Source organism: Saccopteryx leptura, chromosome 2, assembly GCF_036850995.1.
Source record: "Saccopteryx leptura isolate mSacLep1 chromosome 2, mSacLep1_pri_phased_curated, whole genome shotgun sequence".
NCBI lineage: Eukaryota > Metazoa > Chordata > Mammalia > Chiroptera > Emballonuridae > Saccopteryx > Saccopteryx leptura.
Window position 1 is genome coordinate 376,044,838 of NC_089504.1, and position 18,841 is coordinate 376,063,678.

The 18,841-nt window shown below is 44.4% G+C and overlaps 1 protein-coding gene across 8 annotated transcripts in view; it reads right to left on the bottom strand.

Annotated features, from left to right (window-relative positions):
* OPCML (opioid binding protein/cell adhesion molecule like) overlaps positions 1-18,841 on the bottom strand; it is a 1,154,973-nt gene that overhangs the window by 521,383 nt on the left and 614,749 nt on the right. For 4 of the 8 annotated variants that reach the window (XM_066365264.1, XM_066365260.1, XM_066365262.1 and 1 more), the window contains exon 1: positions 881-1,758. In XM_066365264.1, the coding sequence (XP_066221361.1) occupies positions 881-1,047 (167 nt within the window). In that variant the 5' untranslated portion in view covers positions 1,048-1,758. Of the gene's footprint in view, positions 1-880; positions 1,759-2,256; positions 2,499-18,841 lie in introns of those variants that run through there. The other 4 variants (XM_066365267.1, XM_066365265.1, XM_066365266.1 and 1 more) reach the window with 4 other exon arrangements.

Genomic DNA, 18,841 nt, shown 5'->3' on the forward strand with positions numbered 1-18,841 from the left:
GAGTTAAGCTGGGACGTCCCTGAATTTGTCTCTTAGGACCAGAGCTGCCTCATTAAAGGGATAAAAGATGAGATCTGCTGAGCTGGTGGAAAGTTGTGGCTGCATTTTTATTAAAGTCTCTGCTGCAGCAGGTCCAATCCCCAAAGGTTCATATTCCGAGAATCTCCACCCCTCTGCCTGGAGCATGTACGTGATTCTCTGTAACTCATTAAGGTAAAACAAAAAGTGTTCCTATTGCGCTTTTTGCACAGGAGTGATGTCCTTGCATAAAAGCTACATGTTTCCTCTCCATGGCCTGAGCCTGCAAAGCTAAATCTGCCTTCATAATTTATAATAGGGGCCCCAGGAACACCACACAAGGTTGACATGGATGGCCGCGTCTTGAGCAGACTCATAAGGGGCCATGGCCCAGCACCAGCAATTCCAGAGCTGGAAATTTTAGGTATCTCTCTGAAAGAGGTAAGTGAACTCATCCTGTGCATTCTGCTGCCTCATCACATACCTTCTGGCACGTGAGCTAGCCACCAAGGCACCCAGCCATCTTAAACGAGCCTCTAGTGTTTCAGTTCCTGGGCTCTCGGTCTTCTCACTTGGCAGAAGTGAATCTAGCCATGTCACAAACTCATAGCTACAATGGAGTCCCAAGCATGGACCTCAGTGTTCACTTGTAAGATCTTGGACCAGAGAAGGTGGAGCAAATGACAAACTTGTCCAGGAGAACCGGTGTCAGCTGCCTCAGTATGCAAGAGGACCTCCTGATCCTGCAAAGGCCCTCTCACATGCTCCTCCCCACCCCCACCCCAAACCTTCTGGTCTCTTGCCCTTCCCCACACAATCACATCTGAGGGGCTCGATACCCCGCTGAAGTACAGCTCCCTACCTGAGGGTGGCGCTCTCCCCCTGCCGGACCGTCACGTTGTCCATAGCTTTGGGGAAGGTGGCATCTCCGCTGCGCACGGGCACTCCTGTGGGTACAAGGAACAGCAGCCTGAGAGACACGACCACGAGGCACTTCCAGGGCAGGAACAGGTACCCACAGACCCCCATCCTCGACAGCCACAACTTCCCAGAACGCCAGCAGCGCACAGTCCTGGTCCCCCCGCGCCACACACCAGCGGGTCTCAGGAAGTGGTGTGGGAAGAGAGGAAGGGATGGAGCAAGTCAGAGCAGAGAGGGAGAAGGAGGAGAAACGAGTCCAGGCTCTCCGGAGTCTAATGATTCTTCCTCAAATCCTGCCTCAGCTTTCCAGCCTGGCAGGACCAGATGCCCCTCCTGCATCCAAAAAGAGCTTTCTTGAGGCTTCCCTGGGGAGGCGGGAGGCAGCCTGGAGGGGAGAGGAAGAAGGAAGGTGCAGGGATGAAGGTCACAGATTGCTCTTTCTCTGCCTCTCTCTTCAAGATGCTACTTTAAAATTCAGTTGGGCACGTTCTGCAGAGGTCTGGCATCAAAAGTTTATAACCCAGAGAAGCCAGGCAAGTGTCTCTGACATAAAGGAGATGTCATAAAAAGCTGCTGCCTCAGAGAGAGGAGAAAATGTTTTATTAGATCACACATATGTATAGTTATATTTATATACAGCGTAAGTCTCGAATCTGGAACCCAAAAGCGGTAAAAAGTTCCACCGCGGGGACAGGAGGCCGGCTCAACGCGAGGATCCTCCGGCGCCGGGTACGTTCTCCACCGCAGCCCGGGCGGCGACTGGCGGCCAGCGGGCCCGCGCTGCCAGCCGGAGGAGCGCCGCCCGGCGCAGACTCGGGGCGCAGGGGAGCTGGGCGGACGGCGCCCCCGCCTCCTCCAGGGACGCGGCACGGGACGCGGGGACGCGCGACGCCACGTTCAGGAGCCACCCCCGGCCTCCGCGCCGCCTTCCTGCCGGGAGCAACCCCGATGCGCACGGGCCTGGACCGCCGGGGTTGTCATGGCAGCAGCTCCATCACTGACCGCTACTTTCTTCCGAGCCCGCGCTGTGCGAGCTGGCGGGCGCGGGGCGGGGGCCGCGGGGTGCTAGCGGGCTTCCACCTTAACCCCTGCGGCGCCGCACCCACGCGGGCAGGGAGCCGAGCAGGGGCGAGGCGCACATCTCCCCGAGCTCCACTAACCCCGACTCCTAGAGCTGGCGAGAGAATGCTGTGCCCTCCCGGGGGCCGCCCGGCCGGCTGGCGGGCGGGCGGGCGGGGTGGGGTGCTGGGGAGGAGGAAAGGAGGGCAGGAGAGGGATGCCTGGAGAAAGCAGCAGATTGAGAACTGACGCTCGCACCTTCCCTTCCCGGATGCTGAAGCAGAAGTTGCCAAACTCCACGGTGGAGAGCTGATTACGTTTCCCAGGACAGCTAGCTGAGCTTGTGTGGAGGTCCACCACTCCGGCTGCCCCTTCTCTACCTGGCCAAGCTACAGTCTCACAGCACAGCTCTCACTGGCCTTTGCAAAGAGATGGAACACTCTTTACCTCTGATGACTCATTTCGGAAATGCTCATGGCCCCTGGCTGGCTCTGTCTCTCAAACTGGCAAGTCTGAATTTCTTCTTTGCATACAACAATAGTTCCCATCGTATTCCATGATTATTATTCAAGTATCTTACTTTAAAAAAAAAATCAAGAGCAGGGGAAAAGCACAGAGATCCTAAAAAAGTATTAGGTCTGTTTTTCTGTGGCATTATGATCCCAATATGATGTGCCAGTAGAGTGGTACTGAGAGAGGACTTGGTGATAGTGCATTCTGCAACCCCGCCTATCCGTCTCTGTGGGGCTCTGGTTCATTTCTTTTCATTTTTAAGTGGAGACCCCAGGCTTCCTTTGCACCTATAAGGGGGTTTTCTGCCCCCTCTGGCAGCAGTCGCCCCTTATTGCATATCGTAATTTAACGGTTGTATTGTAACTTAGTAGTTGTATCACAAGTACAGGGTTGCAATGTGCCTTGGCTTTACTGTATTCTTTCTCAGGTCCTTCTGGTGAAGTAGGCCAGGCACTGAGTAACTGTTACACGAAATTTAGTTCAAGAATAAGTTTTAAACTTTTACCAATTATTTCACTCGCTGAATGATACAATGGTGTGTGTGCTACCCACTCTCCGTTATGAGGGATGTGCACAAATAAATATGGCCCCTTCCCCTTGTAGAATGGTAGCACACGTACAGTTTTAAGTGAAAAGCTTTTAATTAGAGCATCAAACTTTAGGAAGAAAGGATACTTGTTACTAGTCATGCCACGTACGTTCTACATGTTTTAATATAGTAAACACACATATCCGCTCCTTTCCAGAAAGAAGATATCAGTACAATCTCAGTACAAGCAGAAGTGGAGCAGAACACTCCCCCAAGCTGCTGGGCTACCGGCTGAGAGGAGTAATACTGCTGAGGGGAGAGGCCAAGCGCTCAGAGAGCAGCCAGATTACTTCTCTGGGGCTTTAATGACACATACCTTTCCATAAGATTTCAGTGGCCCAGGGTTTTCTATACACACACGGCACCTAATCCTCTAAATTCTGAGATGCCAGTTATCCCCAGACTGGACAGGCTTCTTCAGTGCTTTAACCTGTGTGAGGTGGAGAGCATGAGATGTTTATGTTCTCCTTCAGTTACAGTCTGTATCTTATACACTGAGGGTGGTGGATGCAGCGGGGTTGGGTCAGGCTGCCATCCAAGTCACGCAGCTCCTGCCACTTGCTTGTCGGGTGCTCAGATGACCTTCTCTACTCATACACCTGTTGGTTCTGGTGTTTCTCAGGAGATGCAAATGGGGGTCATAGCTAAAGGATTGCTTGAGATGGAAAGAGTTATTGGGGAAGAAACGAAAGAAGGACAGCTTGAAATTCCAGGTGGGGGAAGAAGAGGTGGAGAGGCAAAGAGGACAGACAGAGATAGATTACAGGGACGCATTGTATAGTCCTAATAATATGAAAGAAACCTTGTTTTGAGGAAGAAATGAGCCAAATGTATGTATTTTCAACACTGGTTCTTCCAACCATAGGTATCTGGAGTTTTAGAGAAAAGGGCTGTATCTATTCTCTCCATTAAGTTCATTTCCTAGTTCAACATGTCTGAATGAATAAATGGGCTGGGCTCAAGGGCTAGTAAATTAGATAAAAAACTGCACAAGTCTTATTTTTATGTTAATCTAGCCTAGTCTAGTTTATAGACTGGAAAGTGATACAGATTCAAATGGAAAGGAGAAAAAAGTTTGAGGTTCACAATGAACAGTGTAGGTTATATTAGAAGTTTTTTCATGAAATGTTTAGCTGAGTACTACAACAGGGAGATGTCCAGTTAAATTCCTCTTAGACATATGACAACATGTATATGAAGATAAGTAATGTGTGTACAAATTAAAGTACTGACTAAAAGTATAGTTCTGTAGTTGGACTAACCTTTCAGACTGAGTCCCCAATCCTTCAGTGTGTGAGTGACACATTAGAATATCTTTTTCATGTCTCCATAGGGTTTAAGGGTATATTGAAGTGTCCCCAAGATTTTGTTTTAAGGTATGGTAAGATGACAGACATGGACACAATGTTTTGGAAAAAGAGTATGTTACTTAACATTCGCAAGGGTAGGGGGCACTTCATGCCATGCAGGGCCACATGGGGAAGCACCAGGGTGAGTCAGGAGTCAGAAGGAGCAGCAGAAAGCAAGGCTCAGACCTTGACTGTTGTTTCCACAAGAAAGGATGGATGAGGTAGGGTAGACAAGCTAAAGCGAGTTTGGGATTGAAGTGTTGGAATAACTGGGGCATGCTCTGGGCTGTGGGATGGGCTCTAGCAGAGGCGGATTAAGATCAGTTGAGGCCCCGGGCGCAGAAGAAAATATTGGGCCCCTTACATTAGAAAAAAATGTAAAGTTGGGGTTTTGCAGGGGCTTCAGAAGTTGGGGCTCAGGGTGTGTGCCCGGTACGCCCGCCGTTAAGTCTGCCTCTGGTCTCTAGTTGTCCAGTACCTGGCCCCCAGGTGAGCTAGGGCAGGGGAGCATTGGTGTGGCGTGTGACAGCTGAATGCAGGAAGTGGTAGGGAGTGTTGGTTGGTGTGCATATGAAGGGGGTGCTGAAGTCAAGCTGTTTGCTATCTCTAGGAATTAGCTATCCCTGAGAGGGGCAATCTCTCCAGAAGTTGGAGACAATAGCATGATGTCCCAGCATCATAAAATACAGAAAATTAAAAACATGGTTAATACAGGGTGACAATGAGGTAATGCATCCAACACATCACCAGAGGACTTGGCACACTGGATGTTTTCAGTAATCATAAATTATGATTATATAGCATACCTACCATTTTGTTTTGAGAACAAAGTGTAATGTGTAAAAAGATATCAGTAAAATAATGTAAATGCTTTATGTACAGACTAGAGCTTTGGTTTAGACCTATAGACATCTTGATATGTAGGGCACTTTGTAATAGAAAATGCAGAGTTGGACCCATGCAATAACTTTGGAAAACTTAAAGCAGAGAAGCAACATAATCTAACTGGTAAAGTATTTTATTTTTTATTTTTTTGAATTGAGAAGTGGGGAGGCAGAAAGGCAGATTTCCACATGTGTCTGACCACGATCCACCTGGCATGCCCACCAGGGGGCGATGCTCTGCCCATCTGGGGCGTTGCTCTGTTGCAACCAGAGCCATTCTAGCACCTGAGGCGGAAGCCATGGAGCCATCCTCAGCGCCCCGGGCCAACTTTGCTCCAATGGAGTCTTGGCTGTGGGAGGGAAAGAGAGAGATAGAGATAAGGGGCAGGGGTGGAGAAGCAGATGATCACTTCTCCTGGGGGCCGTGTTCAGGAATCAAACCCAGGACTTCCACACTCTGGGCCAATGCTCTACCACTGAGCCAACCAACCAGGGCTTAATTGGTAAAGTTTTGAAGTATCGTTTTCGCTGTTCTGTAGAGACTGAATTGTAAGGGTAGAATTCAGTACAGGGTGGAGGCAGGGCATAGAAGAGGGAGTAAATAAATAATGGTGGTGGCAATGGTGATGGGGAAATATGGAGGGATAAAGTCCATGTTTTAGAAATACCATTGTGCTTAAGATTTCGCGAGAATTTGAATGTGGGTTTTGAGGATGATTCCTAAGTTTACTTGGTAAGGGGGTGGTACAATTCCCTGACATGGGGATGACTCCAGAAGAAATATGTCTAGAGAGGCAGGGGTTGAAAAAGTGAATAAAATAGTTCTATGAGATAGCCAAATGGAGATGTCAGATTTGGCAGTGGGAGAAAGGAGTCTGAAGCTTACAGTGAGGACTAATGATAACACGGATGCCTCTCTAACACCTGCTTTCAAGCTGACTGTCAAAAAAAGTGTAAAATCATTTCTGCAGTGTGTGTGCATGTGTGTATGTGTGTTGGGGGCCGAGCTATCCATAGAAGATGCATCCCAGACCCAGAGACCCACTGTCTTTGTTTGTAAGTTAAAAATAGTACCACTCATCCTAAACCTTAGAACTGAAGCTCTTCAACTACTTTCAACTGTCCCCTACTGTATTTTCTTTGCATGGTCACATCTCAGCTTTTGAGAGTTGATTCCAAGATTGTTTTGTGGAGGAGGCCATGAAGTCATCAGTATGTTTTTATGCTGTGTGCTTACCTTTAATGTGAGTCAAGTGACCCAGGTGAGAGTCCTGTATTTACTATAAATTACCAGCTAGGATCTACCTCAGCTAAAAGCCCCTCCCTGTTTTAAAATTTAGAGGGGAAGACTAGAACATGGGCACTTGATTCAGTTTGAATCCCACCTCTAAACTGTACTTTTATGTGACTTTACACAATTTCCTTAGCTTTGCTTATCCTCAGTTTCTCTATCTGTAAATAGAGGCAATGATAGTAATGAATGTGTATATTACTGGTGACTGTGAGATGAAATACTGCATGTAAAGTAATCAGCATCTGCCTGGCACTCAGTAAGCAGTCGATAAATATTAGTTCTCATTACCTACAGAAAGTGGCCCAATTTCCCAACATCAGACTTTTATTTCTCTGAAATGGTTCTATGGGCACGTAAGCAGCACAGAGCCACACATGCAAATCCCCAAGTTGTCTGAGAGTTCTGTGGGGGTTGTGATCTGAGAAACAGCTCAGGTTGTTCTCTGAATTTAGAGAAGAGCCAACTGTAGAATTAGAAATCACCTGCGGCTGAAAAGTGGTTACTAATACGGCTTCATTTTACCATAGAGGAGTTGCCTAGGTAGGGGTGACTATTGGGGAGTTCTGGATCCAATAGAAATAATTGAATTTGTCTAGAGAAATTTGTATCCATTTGTAAAAGCAGTCTCAAACTGTGTGTTATTCATAAACTAGGGAAACGTACAGCTTGTGTTTATCTGGGAGAAGATTGTACCCAGCTGTTCTCTGTGTGCATGAGGAAGAAATGTGAAGTAAAAGTCTCGTGTCCAATGCATGTTTCTATTACAGAAACCTACTAACTCAGTGAGCAAAATGACTGAGGAAGAGTTGTGGCTCAGCTTGGAGAAGTCATCTCTCTTATGGCCCTCAGGACACAGAGGTATTTGAAGAGGAAAGTTTGCTGGTGAACAGAGAAGCAAGAGTTGACTGGACCTTCAGGTTTTAGGCTCGAGGGAGTTCCAAGAATGACAACACATCCCAGGACCCAGTCATTTGGATGGGGCACAGGTAGTGTCCTCTTTAAAACCCAAAGCAATCCCAATGTAATAGCTGCTCAAATGATCAGCACTAGATAAGAATGAGGGACATCATTTCTCATTGTCTTTTTGTACCCTTGCAAACTGAGGCCAGTATCTCTGAAATGGTTTTCTTACTCAGTTGCTGATGTGAGATCAGATTTCAGGTCAGTTTAATCTCAATTTGTCCCCCTTTCTATCATAGACCACATCACATCCTTTCTAACATGAGGCTCATCTTGTTGGGTGAGTGAAAAGAACTGATGTTGGGCATGAATCAGAAGTCATGCCTCATAGCTCAGCTCTGCCCTTACACGATCCATGATTTTTAGACACATTACTCATCCTCTCTGAGTCTGTATCTTCCCATCTGTAAGCAGGGTTAATAAGAGCTTCACAGGCTTGCTCTGGGAATTAAGACAGATGATACATGTGAAAGCACCTCTTGCAGGAAAACAAAGCAAATAATAATAATAATAATTTATAATGGACAAACGAAACCAACAATAAAAACAAAAACATAAGGTACACAAGATTGGCATTATAATAAAGATCTGTCTGAGGTATTTCCCAGTACTGATAATTATAGCATCCAGTTGATATCATTTCAGTCCCTTATCTTACTCTTCAAGGGTTTGTGTGCATGTGTATGCATGTAACTGTCCCTCTCCCATTAGAATTGCAAGGCCCCTGAGAGCAGGCTGCTGGCTTTGCCCATCCTGATTCCCCTACCACGGGCGGGAGCCTGGTACAGAGCAAATGCCAGCAGATATTTGCTGCATGAGAAAACTCTATTCTCCATAGTCTGTAGGAAGTCAATGAAGCTGACAGCAGAGGCTCCAACTCCTTTCCCCACCAGGGACTCCCCTTACTACACTCTCATTTCCTCCCTGGCCCCCAAACTCCTCAATGGTGTGACATCAGTGGGCATCAATCGTGTTAAAGCATCTCCTTCTAGACAGGCAGGAGACTCCTGAAAAGGAACTCATTTCCACCAACCATACAATAAAATCAGCCTCATTACTTTATAGTCACACTCCATATACTTCTACAAATCAAATAACAAAAAAACATTATATTGAGACCTACAAGCCATAAAATGTGTTTTTTAAATGCTCAATAGGAGTTATTACAGTCCTGCTCCTCCCGAGTCTCACTATAGCTTCCACTGTGACAGATGGAAAATGAATCATTTCACCCAGAGAACCCAGATGTAGATGAGAGCATGCCGTCAGGGGTCAACTTGCCTGGCTTTAAGTCTGGACCTGTCCTTTAGGAGCTGGGGGCCTTAAGAAATGAATGAGACCTTTATGAGCCTACATTTCCTTGTTAAGTAAGTTGGGCAACACTACACGTTTTCTCTTTGAAAAATTAAACAAGTTGTGTGTAAGACAGCAAGCGGAAAACTTGGCATTCAGTAAATGCTCAAGTAGTCATCGTTCTGATGCTGCTTTGCCTGGGCTCTATCCCCTTCCTGATGGAATGAACTCCATGTCTCTTGGTTCTGGAAAGGAACGAAAAGTTGTGTTTTGTATATTGGCTACCTGAAATTTTATTTCATTTACCAAATCTTTTTCTCTTGTTCATTTATTTTGTCAACAAATACATTCCATATTTTTATTTTTATTTCTTTTGTTTTGACCATGATTCATTGAATATATTGACAGTTTTCTGGACCTGAGGATGCAAAGAACATGATATATTATCTCCCCCAAAGAGTTAGTAGTCTAGTTGGAAAAATAAATCATAGTAGTACCATATGGTAAGATTTAAAATAAAAATATGCAAGGATGTGCAACCTGTCTGAGTTGGGCCATCTAAATTAGATGAGGGGTTTTGGAAAGCTGTTCAAAGGAAGTGACTTCTCAGTTCACTTTTAAAGACCAGGTAGGATTACACTGCCGTTTGGTTTCTGATATTAGCAACTGGGTGGATGATATTACTGATCACAGAGAAATAGTAAGAATAGTTGGTACTGAGTGCCGGGGATTGAATAATTAAATGAGAAGTGTTGAAAGAAAGGTGGTAAGTAAAAAATCCAAGTAAATATTTCTGTTGACATTGGAATATTTAGGTTTTGAGTCTGAGAAAGAGACAATGGTCACAATTATAGGTTTTTGAGTCATCTTTGTATAAATAGGAACTGAAGCCCCGGGTACCAATGAAGTCACCCAGCAAGAGGAGTAGAGTGAGAAGGAAGAAAGTGTGAGTACTGGGCAAGATGAACATTTAGGGGATGAGTGGGAGAGCTCATGGAGGATCCTGTAGACCGGCCAGAACATTAGAAGGAAGATCAGGGATCAATAATCTTGTTGAAATCAGGGAGAAGACTAAGAAGAGTGGTTAACACTAAGAACAGTGTCAAACGCTTGGGGATTCAGGTCAGTGAGGGATGGACTATCATGTTTTTGGTCTGGAACAGTGGAAGAACATGGTAACTTTGGCAGATGAGGCAACAGCACAGGTTAGGTGGTGGTGAACTAAGTTTTTTTTAAAAAAAGAATTCCTTTGAGGTATTATAGACCGGCCTATTCTAATCAGTTTTTTTTGTACACAACTAATTATTAACAAATATGTGTAGGATGAATTGTTACAATAAATCAACATTTAAAAAATAACAATGATCATCATGTGTATCAGCCTACTATAAGTCAGACTCTGTGGTACATAACTCATGGATACTATCTAATGCAGGGGTCCCCAAACTATGGCCTGTGGGCCGCATGTAGGAAGGGAGAGAGAGAGAGACAGAGAGAGGGGAAAAATCAATGTGTTGTTCTACTTAGTTATGAATTCATTGGTTGATTATTGTATGTGCCCTGACCGGGATCAAACCCACAACTTTGGTGTAGAAGAATGAAGCTCTAACCAACCGAGTGACCTGCTAGGGCTCCCTCCAAAGAATTGTTATTTTCAGTCACTGTATATCAGTATTCAAGTCTTCCACACTGCAGATGAAATAAGATGAAACACAATACTAGCCTCCCTGAGGCTCATATCCCCGTCAAGGAAGAGCCCACACTTCCTCTTTTCTCATTCCATCAAAGCTGAGCTTGACAGTCTGGGCCATGTTTGCTTTCTCTGCTCCTAGGATTCCATCATCCCTCAGTTCACCACCACCTAACCTGTGCTGTTGCCTTATGTTACCATGTTCTTCCACTGTTCCAGACCAAAAACATGATTGTCCATTCCTCACTGACCTGAATCCCCAAGTGTTTGACACTCTTCTCACGTACAGTACTACTTCCAGTGACGCGGGATACACGCCTCACTGCTCCAGAAGCGCATCATATGACGCACATCCTGTCTGCGGCTGCGGCGCCCCACATCACTGGAAGCAGTGTGAAATAACAGCAGAAGTAGGAAGGCAAAGCATTATAGCCATTACTACACAGTACAATGGTCCCCATACTCCCCCAAATGTACAATAACATAATGGCCCTTATAATCTCCCTTTGCCCAAAAGTCTCCCCCCACATTACTACACACCATGTTTCCCCTATTATAAGACCCTGTCTTATATTAATTTTACCCCCCAAAGACGGGGGCTGTCTTATTTTTAGGAGGTGTTTTATAATAGGGGAAACATCTGAAATCTCCAACCAGATCTAGACTAATTGATGCACACTGCATCACTTGTTATGGCTAGCAGTGACAAATATGGAACCGGACATTGACCATCTCATTAGCCAAAAGCAGGCCCAGAGTTCCCATTGAAATACTGGTCAGTTTGTTGATTTAAATTTATTTGTTCTTTATTTTAAATATTGTATTTGTTCCCGTTTTGTTTTTTTCCTTTAAAATAAGATATGTGCAGTGTGCATAGGGATTTGTTCATAGTTTTTTTTATAGTCCGGCCCTCCAACAGTCTGAGAGACAGTGAGCTGGCCCCCTGTGTAAAAAGTTTGGGGACCCTTGATCTAATGAGGAAGGTATTATTATTATTATTATTAGATTAATAAAGCAACTCAAAGAGAATAAACATTATTTTTACTCATTTCTAGGAATTCAAAATAGAAAATGCTAAATCTTCTCCTGCCTCTTTCCCAATTCATGGCTATGCCAGCAGCACCCATAACAGTTCCAGGCATTTAACAGATTTTCAATTAATATTTATTCAATTAATAGTAAAAAAATGTATGTATCTCCAATACATACCCTGCAATTTCACAGATATTATAGCTATTCAAGATCCACATATCAAATATTAAGTAATCAAAGCTATTGTCCTCATTTGGACATTGGTTAGATTTATGGACACAGAAAACCATGTAGTGATTGCTGAGAGTGGGGGAGGGGGAGGAGAGTATGGGGGGGGGGCGGATAAATGGTGATGGATGGAGACCTGACTTAGGGAGTGAACACACAATATGGAGTAGAGAGATGTTTTGTAGAATTGGGCACCTGAAACCTTTATAATTAGGTTAACTACTGGTGCCCTAATAAATTTAGTTAAATAGAGATCTTGTTGATTGAAATTCAGCCTAAGTGAAGAAGAAGATTAGAGCAGTTTCATTTATATCACTAAAATTTCTGTGCCTAATACTACTAATCTTGGACCACACTATTATTTATGTTGTGAGAAGTCCATCATGGGAGAAAAGCAGGTGGTTGTGCCACATGGCAAACAGGCAGTGTGGATGGGCTTCAGCTATCAGTGTTCTAATTAATAAAACATAACCATGTTACTCAGAAATTCAGCTTTGGATTTACATAACCATGTGGCACATGGTAACTCAGCATAGAGCGCAAGCCTCTCACAAGGTATGGCATCACAGAGTGTATAGCCTTTATTTATTTATGGGTATACATTTTGCACATGCATGGTGTTCTGGTCACACTTTGAAATATTTTTTACTATGGATTTTGGTCAAAAAGTGTTGGGTACTTTGGACTGGACATTCTCTAAAATCCTGCTGGCTTGTGAGCATTATCAGAGCCGCCACACAGAGAGCTGAGGTTTGTCTCTGAACAGCTTCTGTCATCACCACTAATGCCCCTCCCACCTCTTCACTTATCACTGCTATTTTTCTCCGTGAACCTCAAATTTCTCTCTCATCCCCTCCCAGCTGCTCTAGCTCCTGATCACCTTGCTGGACAGATACTACAGTATGGCAAGGACTGAGCCGCAAAAACAACGACAACAGAACCCACCACTGCTCTGGGTCACGAGGCTCTCACATGGCCTGTGGTGGCAAGTAGTGAGGTCCAGAGAACTGGGGACGGAAAACACAGAATCAGCTCTCAACCCTTCCTCCTGCAGGCATCAGAAAGTCTTGGGAGAGGGAAAGGAAAAGGATGCGGCAAAGAGAAAGCAGAAGGAAAGGAAAGAAGGAATCATTACAGCAGAGAGTAGGAGACACATCCAAGCATTTTGTACTATTAATCAGAGTTCTCCAGTGAAATGAAACCAACAGGATTTCACATTCTCTATTCTCTCTCTCTCTCTCTATATATATATATACATGTGTGTGTGTGTGTATTATAGGTGTATATATTTATAAAATGTAAATATATAAATATATAGATATTTTATATATAAATATATTATCCTCTCTATATAGAGATATTTTATATTTATATATAGAAATATATATACATATATGTGTGCATGTATACACATGCACACACACACACACATATATAGAGAGAGAGTTTTATTTTAAGGAATTGGTTGATAGATATGATTGTGGAGGCTGGCAAGTTCAAAATCTGCAGTGCAGGCCAGCAAGCCAGCAGGCCAGAGACCCAGGGAAGAGTTACTGCTCACATTCAAATCTGAAGGCTATCATTATCCATAACTCTCTTTTTCAGGGGAGGTCAGTATTTTTCTATTAGGGCCTTTAACAGATAGAAGAGGTCCACTCACATTATGGTGGGCCATCTGCTCGACTCAAAGTCTACTAATTTGAATGTTATTCTTTTCTTTTAAAAATATTTTCATAGGAACTTCTAGAATAATGTTTGATGGTATATCTGGGTACAGTGGCCTAGCCAAGATGACACACAAAATCAGTGATCACGTATCTCCACTTCCCTTTGCCATAACCTCCTAAAAGGGCTAAAACTAGTACTCCGTCAGGACATCACAGAGAAGGAAAGGGAGGGAAAAGCTTCTCCCACGCCTCCCCAGATGGTTTTACCATGGGCAAGCTAATGCCTAACTCTTCTTTCTCAAAAGACAAAGCCCAATTAGAGTTTAAAGAATAAAAGTTGCAACCCCCTTGGAAAGAGTGCTTTAGTGTGAATGGATTTTATGGAAAGTGCACTCATGGTGAGAGGGGCTCTGATGCCCGGTGGTACAGAAATGAGAGATTAGATAGAGAATGGGAGGGGGGGGTGGAGTTCCAAGAGGCTGAAATAACTTTGGAAAACTCTTAAATTGTGCACACGGTTTCAGATTATCTAGTTCTACTTTGGGTAAAGAATCAGCATCCGAGTACAATAAGATTACGCGCAGACACAGATGTGGAAATGCTCCCTTGAATCCAGGGAGGTGGAAAGGAAATTGAGAGCAGCTACTTCAGGGCAAGCCCTTGTAATGGGGGGTGGGGGGGGGGCGGTAGACGCAGCCATGTCTCATCACGTAGCGCTCTCCATTATTCTTTCAGAATGAAATTGGACGCCTGCTGGTGTTGTGTTCCAGAACGGCACATCATGCAGCAGAGTCACTGTGATGCGGCACATCTCCAGCCATCAGCTGAGGAATGGAAATAGGGACATGTGTCCGAGCACTCCAAAACTGGGCCCAAATGCAGTGTGGACCCCTAAGTTTTCATCAGAAAGATTGCACTAATAAGTATAGAACCCCACAGAAAAGATTTAGACTCTACTGCTCCTATTGCTGCCAATAGTAGTAGTAACAATAATAATAATATTTACTGAAAGCAAACAGCATAGCAGATTCTGAGCTAATTGATTTCCATGCATGATCTCTTTTAGCTTGCCCAAGAACCCTAAATTTATAGGTAGAATCTGAGGCTCAGAGAAGGTGACTTGTACAAGACCAGTGTCAGAAGGCAAGATCTCCTCCTCCCAAGGGCCTAGTCCTTTCCTCTTCACTATGGAAATATCAAAAGTTCAGTGCCTTTTGCATAGAGAAAGTCTCTCTATTAAGAAATAGGGAAGCCCCTGTGTGTGAGAAGCACAACTGCTGTGGTGGAAGTGGGAGGGTGGGGTGAGGCCAGGAGCAGGGGCTGTGGATGGCAGAGGTTGCTAGCCGAACAGAGAAGGAAAGAGGGCAAGAAGGAATCCCTGTAAAAGCACGGGCTGCTTCGGCTGAGATAAAGCAAGACGCAATAAAGCTGTGTCTTCTGCTCTATTTCCCACCATCTCCCTCCCCCTCTCCATCTGTCAGTCTCTTCCCTTTTCTCTCTCCCTCTGTCCCTTCCCCTCTTCCAAATCCAAATCTGCTAATTTCCATCCAACACGTTTATGAATTCATTCCAACACTTTTCTCTCTCTGTCAAGACATCCCGCTTTCTAACCTCCCCCATCCATGGGCAACGTGTGCATTCTCATCCACAGGCTGTTTTTCTGACAACTCCCAGACGTAGTTATTTGCTCTGACATCTTTGTGTACGCAATCAAGCTGTGTCCCTGAGGGTCTGCAGAGAAGAGAGACCAGGTTGCAGCTGGGAAACCTTGTAAGCAGCTGTGCGGTGGGGCTAAGAGAGGGAGAGGCTATGGACACACCCCACTGGGGGGGGGGGGGCGCAGGGGAATACACACCCTGTGGGGCCCGCTACCAGCCCCAAAGATCTTCAAATCTGGAAGTAGGGCAGCTGTGACTTTCCTCTGCAAGTGGCAAGGGTGTGCCAGAAATGAATCCTCATCATTCTCATCTTATTTAACACAAACCAATGATGCTGGGTGGGGAGGTCTACAAACAGTTTTCTTGAAAATATATAAACTAGGTCAAATGCACAAACAGCACAACAACCTATAGCCCAATCTTTTTTGTTCTGAAACACCTATGCTTCTAGGCACGTTGAAACCACTGTAGAATAGATTCTGAGACTTTTCACATCTTAAGTTAATCAAGAGAAAGTGCATTTTGAGGATGAGCAGCACAAAGAAATGAGTAGTTCTAAAGAGCCAAAGAAATAAATAGGGTATAGAGTGTTCCGCGTGGTATCTTCTATATACATGCTTGATAGATAAATGGACCAGTTGGTGAAGTGATGGATTTTCTTTTTTAAGGTGGGAGAGCCAACAGAATTTTCTAAGTAGACTTGGCAAGGGGAACAAAGCCAGAGCCAAACGTATGAATTTGAGATGTAGGTAATTTCATCATACAATTATGTCTGAGGAGCGATGGATACAAATGCACACAGACGGCTGCATAAAGGGAACTGAGCAGACCAGAGTTTCAGACTTTTGAAAAGTCAGTCCTGCTCTCCTGCTTTGGTTCCCTCAACTGTAAAATAAGTCATTGGATGATTTACAAATCCCCCTTCCAATGCAGTAGCCTAGCCTCTAAAACCATGATCATCACGGGCCCACTCTCCTTCCCAGGCAAATGTTCACATTTGCATCTCTCATTGCCTCTATCCATGCGGCTTCTCCTATCTGAAACGCCCTCCCCTCCGGATCAAGTTCCAAACTCACCTTCAAGGCCCAGTTCAAATGTTACTTTCTCTGGGCAGTCTCTCAGTTTCCTAGGCATAAATACTTCGTCCTGTGCACCTCCTCAGAATTTTCCCCTAGAATCTTACCACACCCATCTGACCTAGTTGAGTCCAGGATACATTCTCTTTGCTAATTTATTGAGCATTGGGTCTCTCTCTAGTCTCAGCACCCAGCACAACACTTAACAAAGAGTACGTGCTCAATAAAGGTTGCTAAATGAATGAGTGTGACACTTTGCTGCAGGAAGTCCATTTTCATAGTGGCATTTGTTTTTAACTGGATAAAACTGCACAATAGAGGGCAGAGGAGGCTGCTTGATGAATCATCTCAGGAAGAAACTTCAACAAGAATAAAGCAAAGCTCAGAAACTAGCCCAATTATCATACCCCTTCCAGGCTGGGCTCTTCCTGTCTGTACACTCTCCCCCCATCATGGGGGAGACAGCATTTCACAGACAAAGGAATGTGTGCCTGGGAACTCACGTTTCTTTGCAATTAGCTAGCTCCCAAATGGTAAACAGACTAATTTTGCTCCTACATCAGCAGTTTGCCTAATCAGTGATTTCCACTCAGAGCTTGTGGAAAAGGTTTTAAGTCTAGACAATGGTGAGAGAACGGAAAATTGTGGTCCAAAGGAAAACCTTGGCTGTTATTTTTATATTTGACATTGAATAGGCACCAAATTAAGGACATGGAAATTTATTCTTTATAGATAGTTCTCCAGTGTGCAAATCCATTTTTTAAACTACTTTTCATATCAGCCTAGCCCTGCCAATGCACATGCATTGTTCCAACTTAAAGACAGCCTACATTCCAGAGAAGGGTCTAATAAGTTTGGGGGAAACACTGTTTGGATCCATTCACTGGCAGATACTTAACTGGATTCAAATTTTAAGTCTTTCCCTTATTTTGTACAATATTTTACTTGCTTTCTTTTCTTCTTTTTTTTTTTAAGTGAGAGCAGGGGAGATAGTGAGACAGACTCCTGCATGTGCCCTGACCAGGATCCACCCAGCAACCTGCGTCTGGGACCGATGCTCCAACCAACCGAGCTATACTCAGAGCCATCAATCGAGTCACTGGCTATGCAAGGGGAAGTGAGAGAGAAGGGGGAGAGGGAGAAAAAGAGAAGCAGATGGTCGCTTCTCTTGTGTGCCCTGACTGGGAATTGAACCCGGGATATTCATAGGCCAGGTCAATGCTCTATCCACTAAGCAAACTGACCAGGGCCAAAATTTACTTTCAATCAAGAGCTCTCTGACAACCAAGTTGTTTGCTTCAGCACCTCTGACCTGAGGAGCATCACATCTGCCTTCCCCAAGTGCATAAGAAACAGCGCCTATTTTATCTGCAGACGGATCAGCATTCCTGCTTCTTGGAGTACATAGGAATCTATAAATGTGGCCCTAAACTGTAACACTTGATACTATCCCTGTGGCCCCAGACATGGGACATTGCCATAACATTATCTACTCCACATTTAGGACCTTAAAGGGAGGACAAGGTGGCTTCAGGTTACTTGGGTAATCACTGTGTCATACAATTTTGGATTAGAAAGGGTTGTTAGATATCATCTTTGCTAACCTGAAGTTGATACTAAAAATGGTGTCCACATCTGACTCGTGGTCATGAAGTTTTGTTTGGAAAACCCGATGGACATGGGGATCACTGCACCACAGATGGCTTTGCAATACTGACAGGAAGGTCAGGCTGCCAGATGTCCTTTTTATTTTCATTTACTCCACTATTCTAACCTAGCAGAGGAGAAGCATGAGGCTGGCAACGATGTCAAAGTCTAGGTTGCCAGTATATATTAATCCTTCTTTCTGTTATAATTATAATATTATTCTTATTGATTGTGACTGTGGTTATTATTATTTTATTATTTGTTTATTTATTTATTATTTTACATTTGAACACTGTCCCTGTCCTAAGTACACCCGAGAGTTCAGGACTGCCAGCTGTGTCTTAACACACGTGGTAAGAATATGGACTTTGGCCTGACCTTTGGTGGTGCAGTGGATAAAGCATCAACCTGGAATGCTGAAGTCGCTGGTTTGAAACCCTGGGTTTGCCCGGTCAAGGCACATATGAGAAGCAAATGCTACAAGTTAATACTTCCCGCTCCTCCTTATTTCATTTTTCTATCTCTGTTCTTTCTTTTAAATCAATTTCTACCTAACATGTGTTCTCTGAACACACCTGGAATCGAGTTTAGCTATTTCGCCACTGAATGTCAGTTCAGGTCAGTAACGTGCCCTGCAGGATCAAGCCTGTGTCCATTCTGCAAGCAGCAGTTTTGTGGGTGAGGACAGCCTACAGAGGCTGGCTGGTAAATGTTTCCATGCTAAACCCAGAGGTTGGAGAAGCAAATGACAAATGAAGTTGGAGAAGAAGAAAACATGGATAAAAGAAAAGAATCCCTTCTGCACAGGCCTTGCCTGAACAATGCTGACCCCAAACACAGATGGCATGCTACTGGAATAAGAAAGGAGAATTGCTGGCTCAGAGATGGACTCATCATCTCGTTCAACAGGGCTTCTTTTCATGAGGGATGTGTTATGGACAGACATGTGACAGACATTTGTAT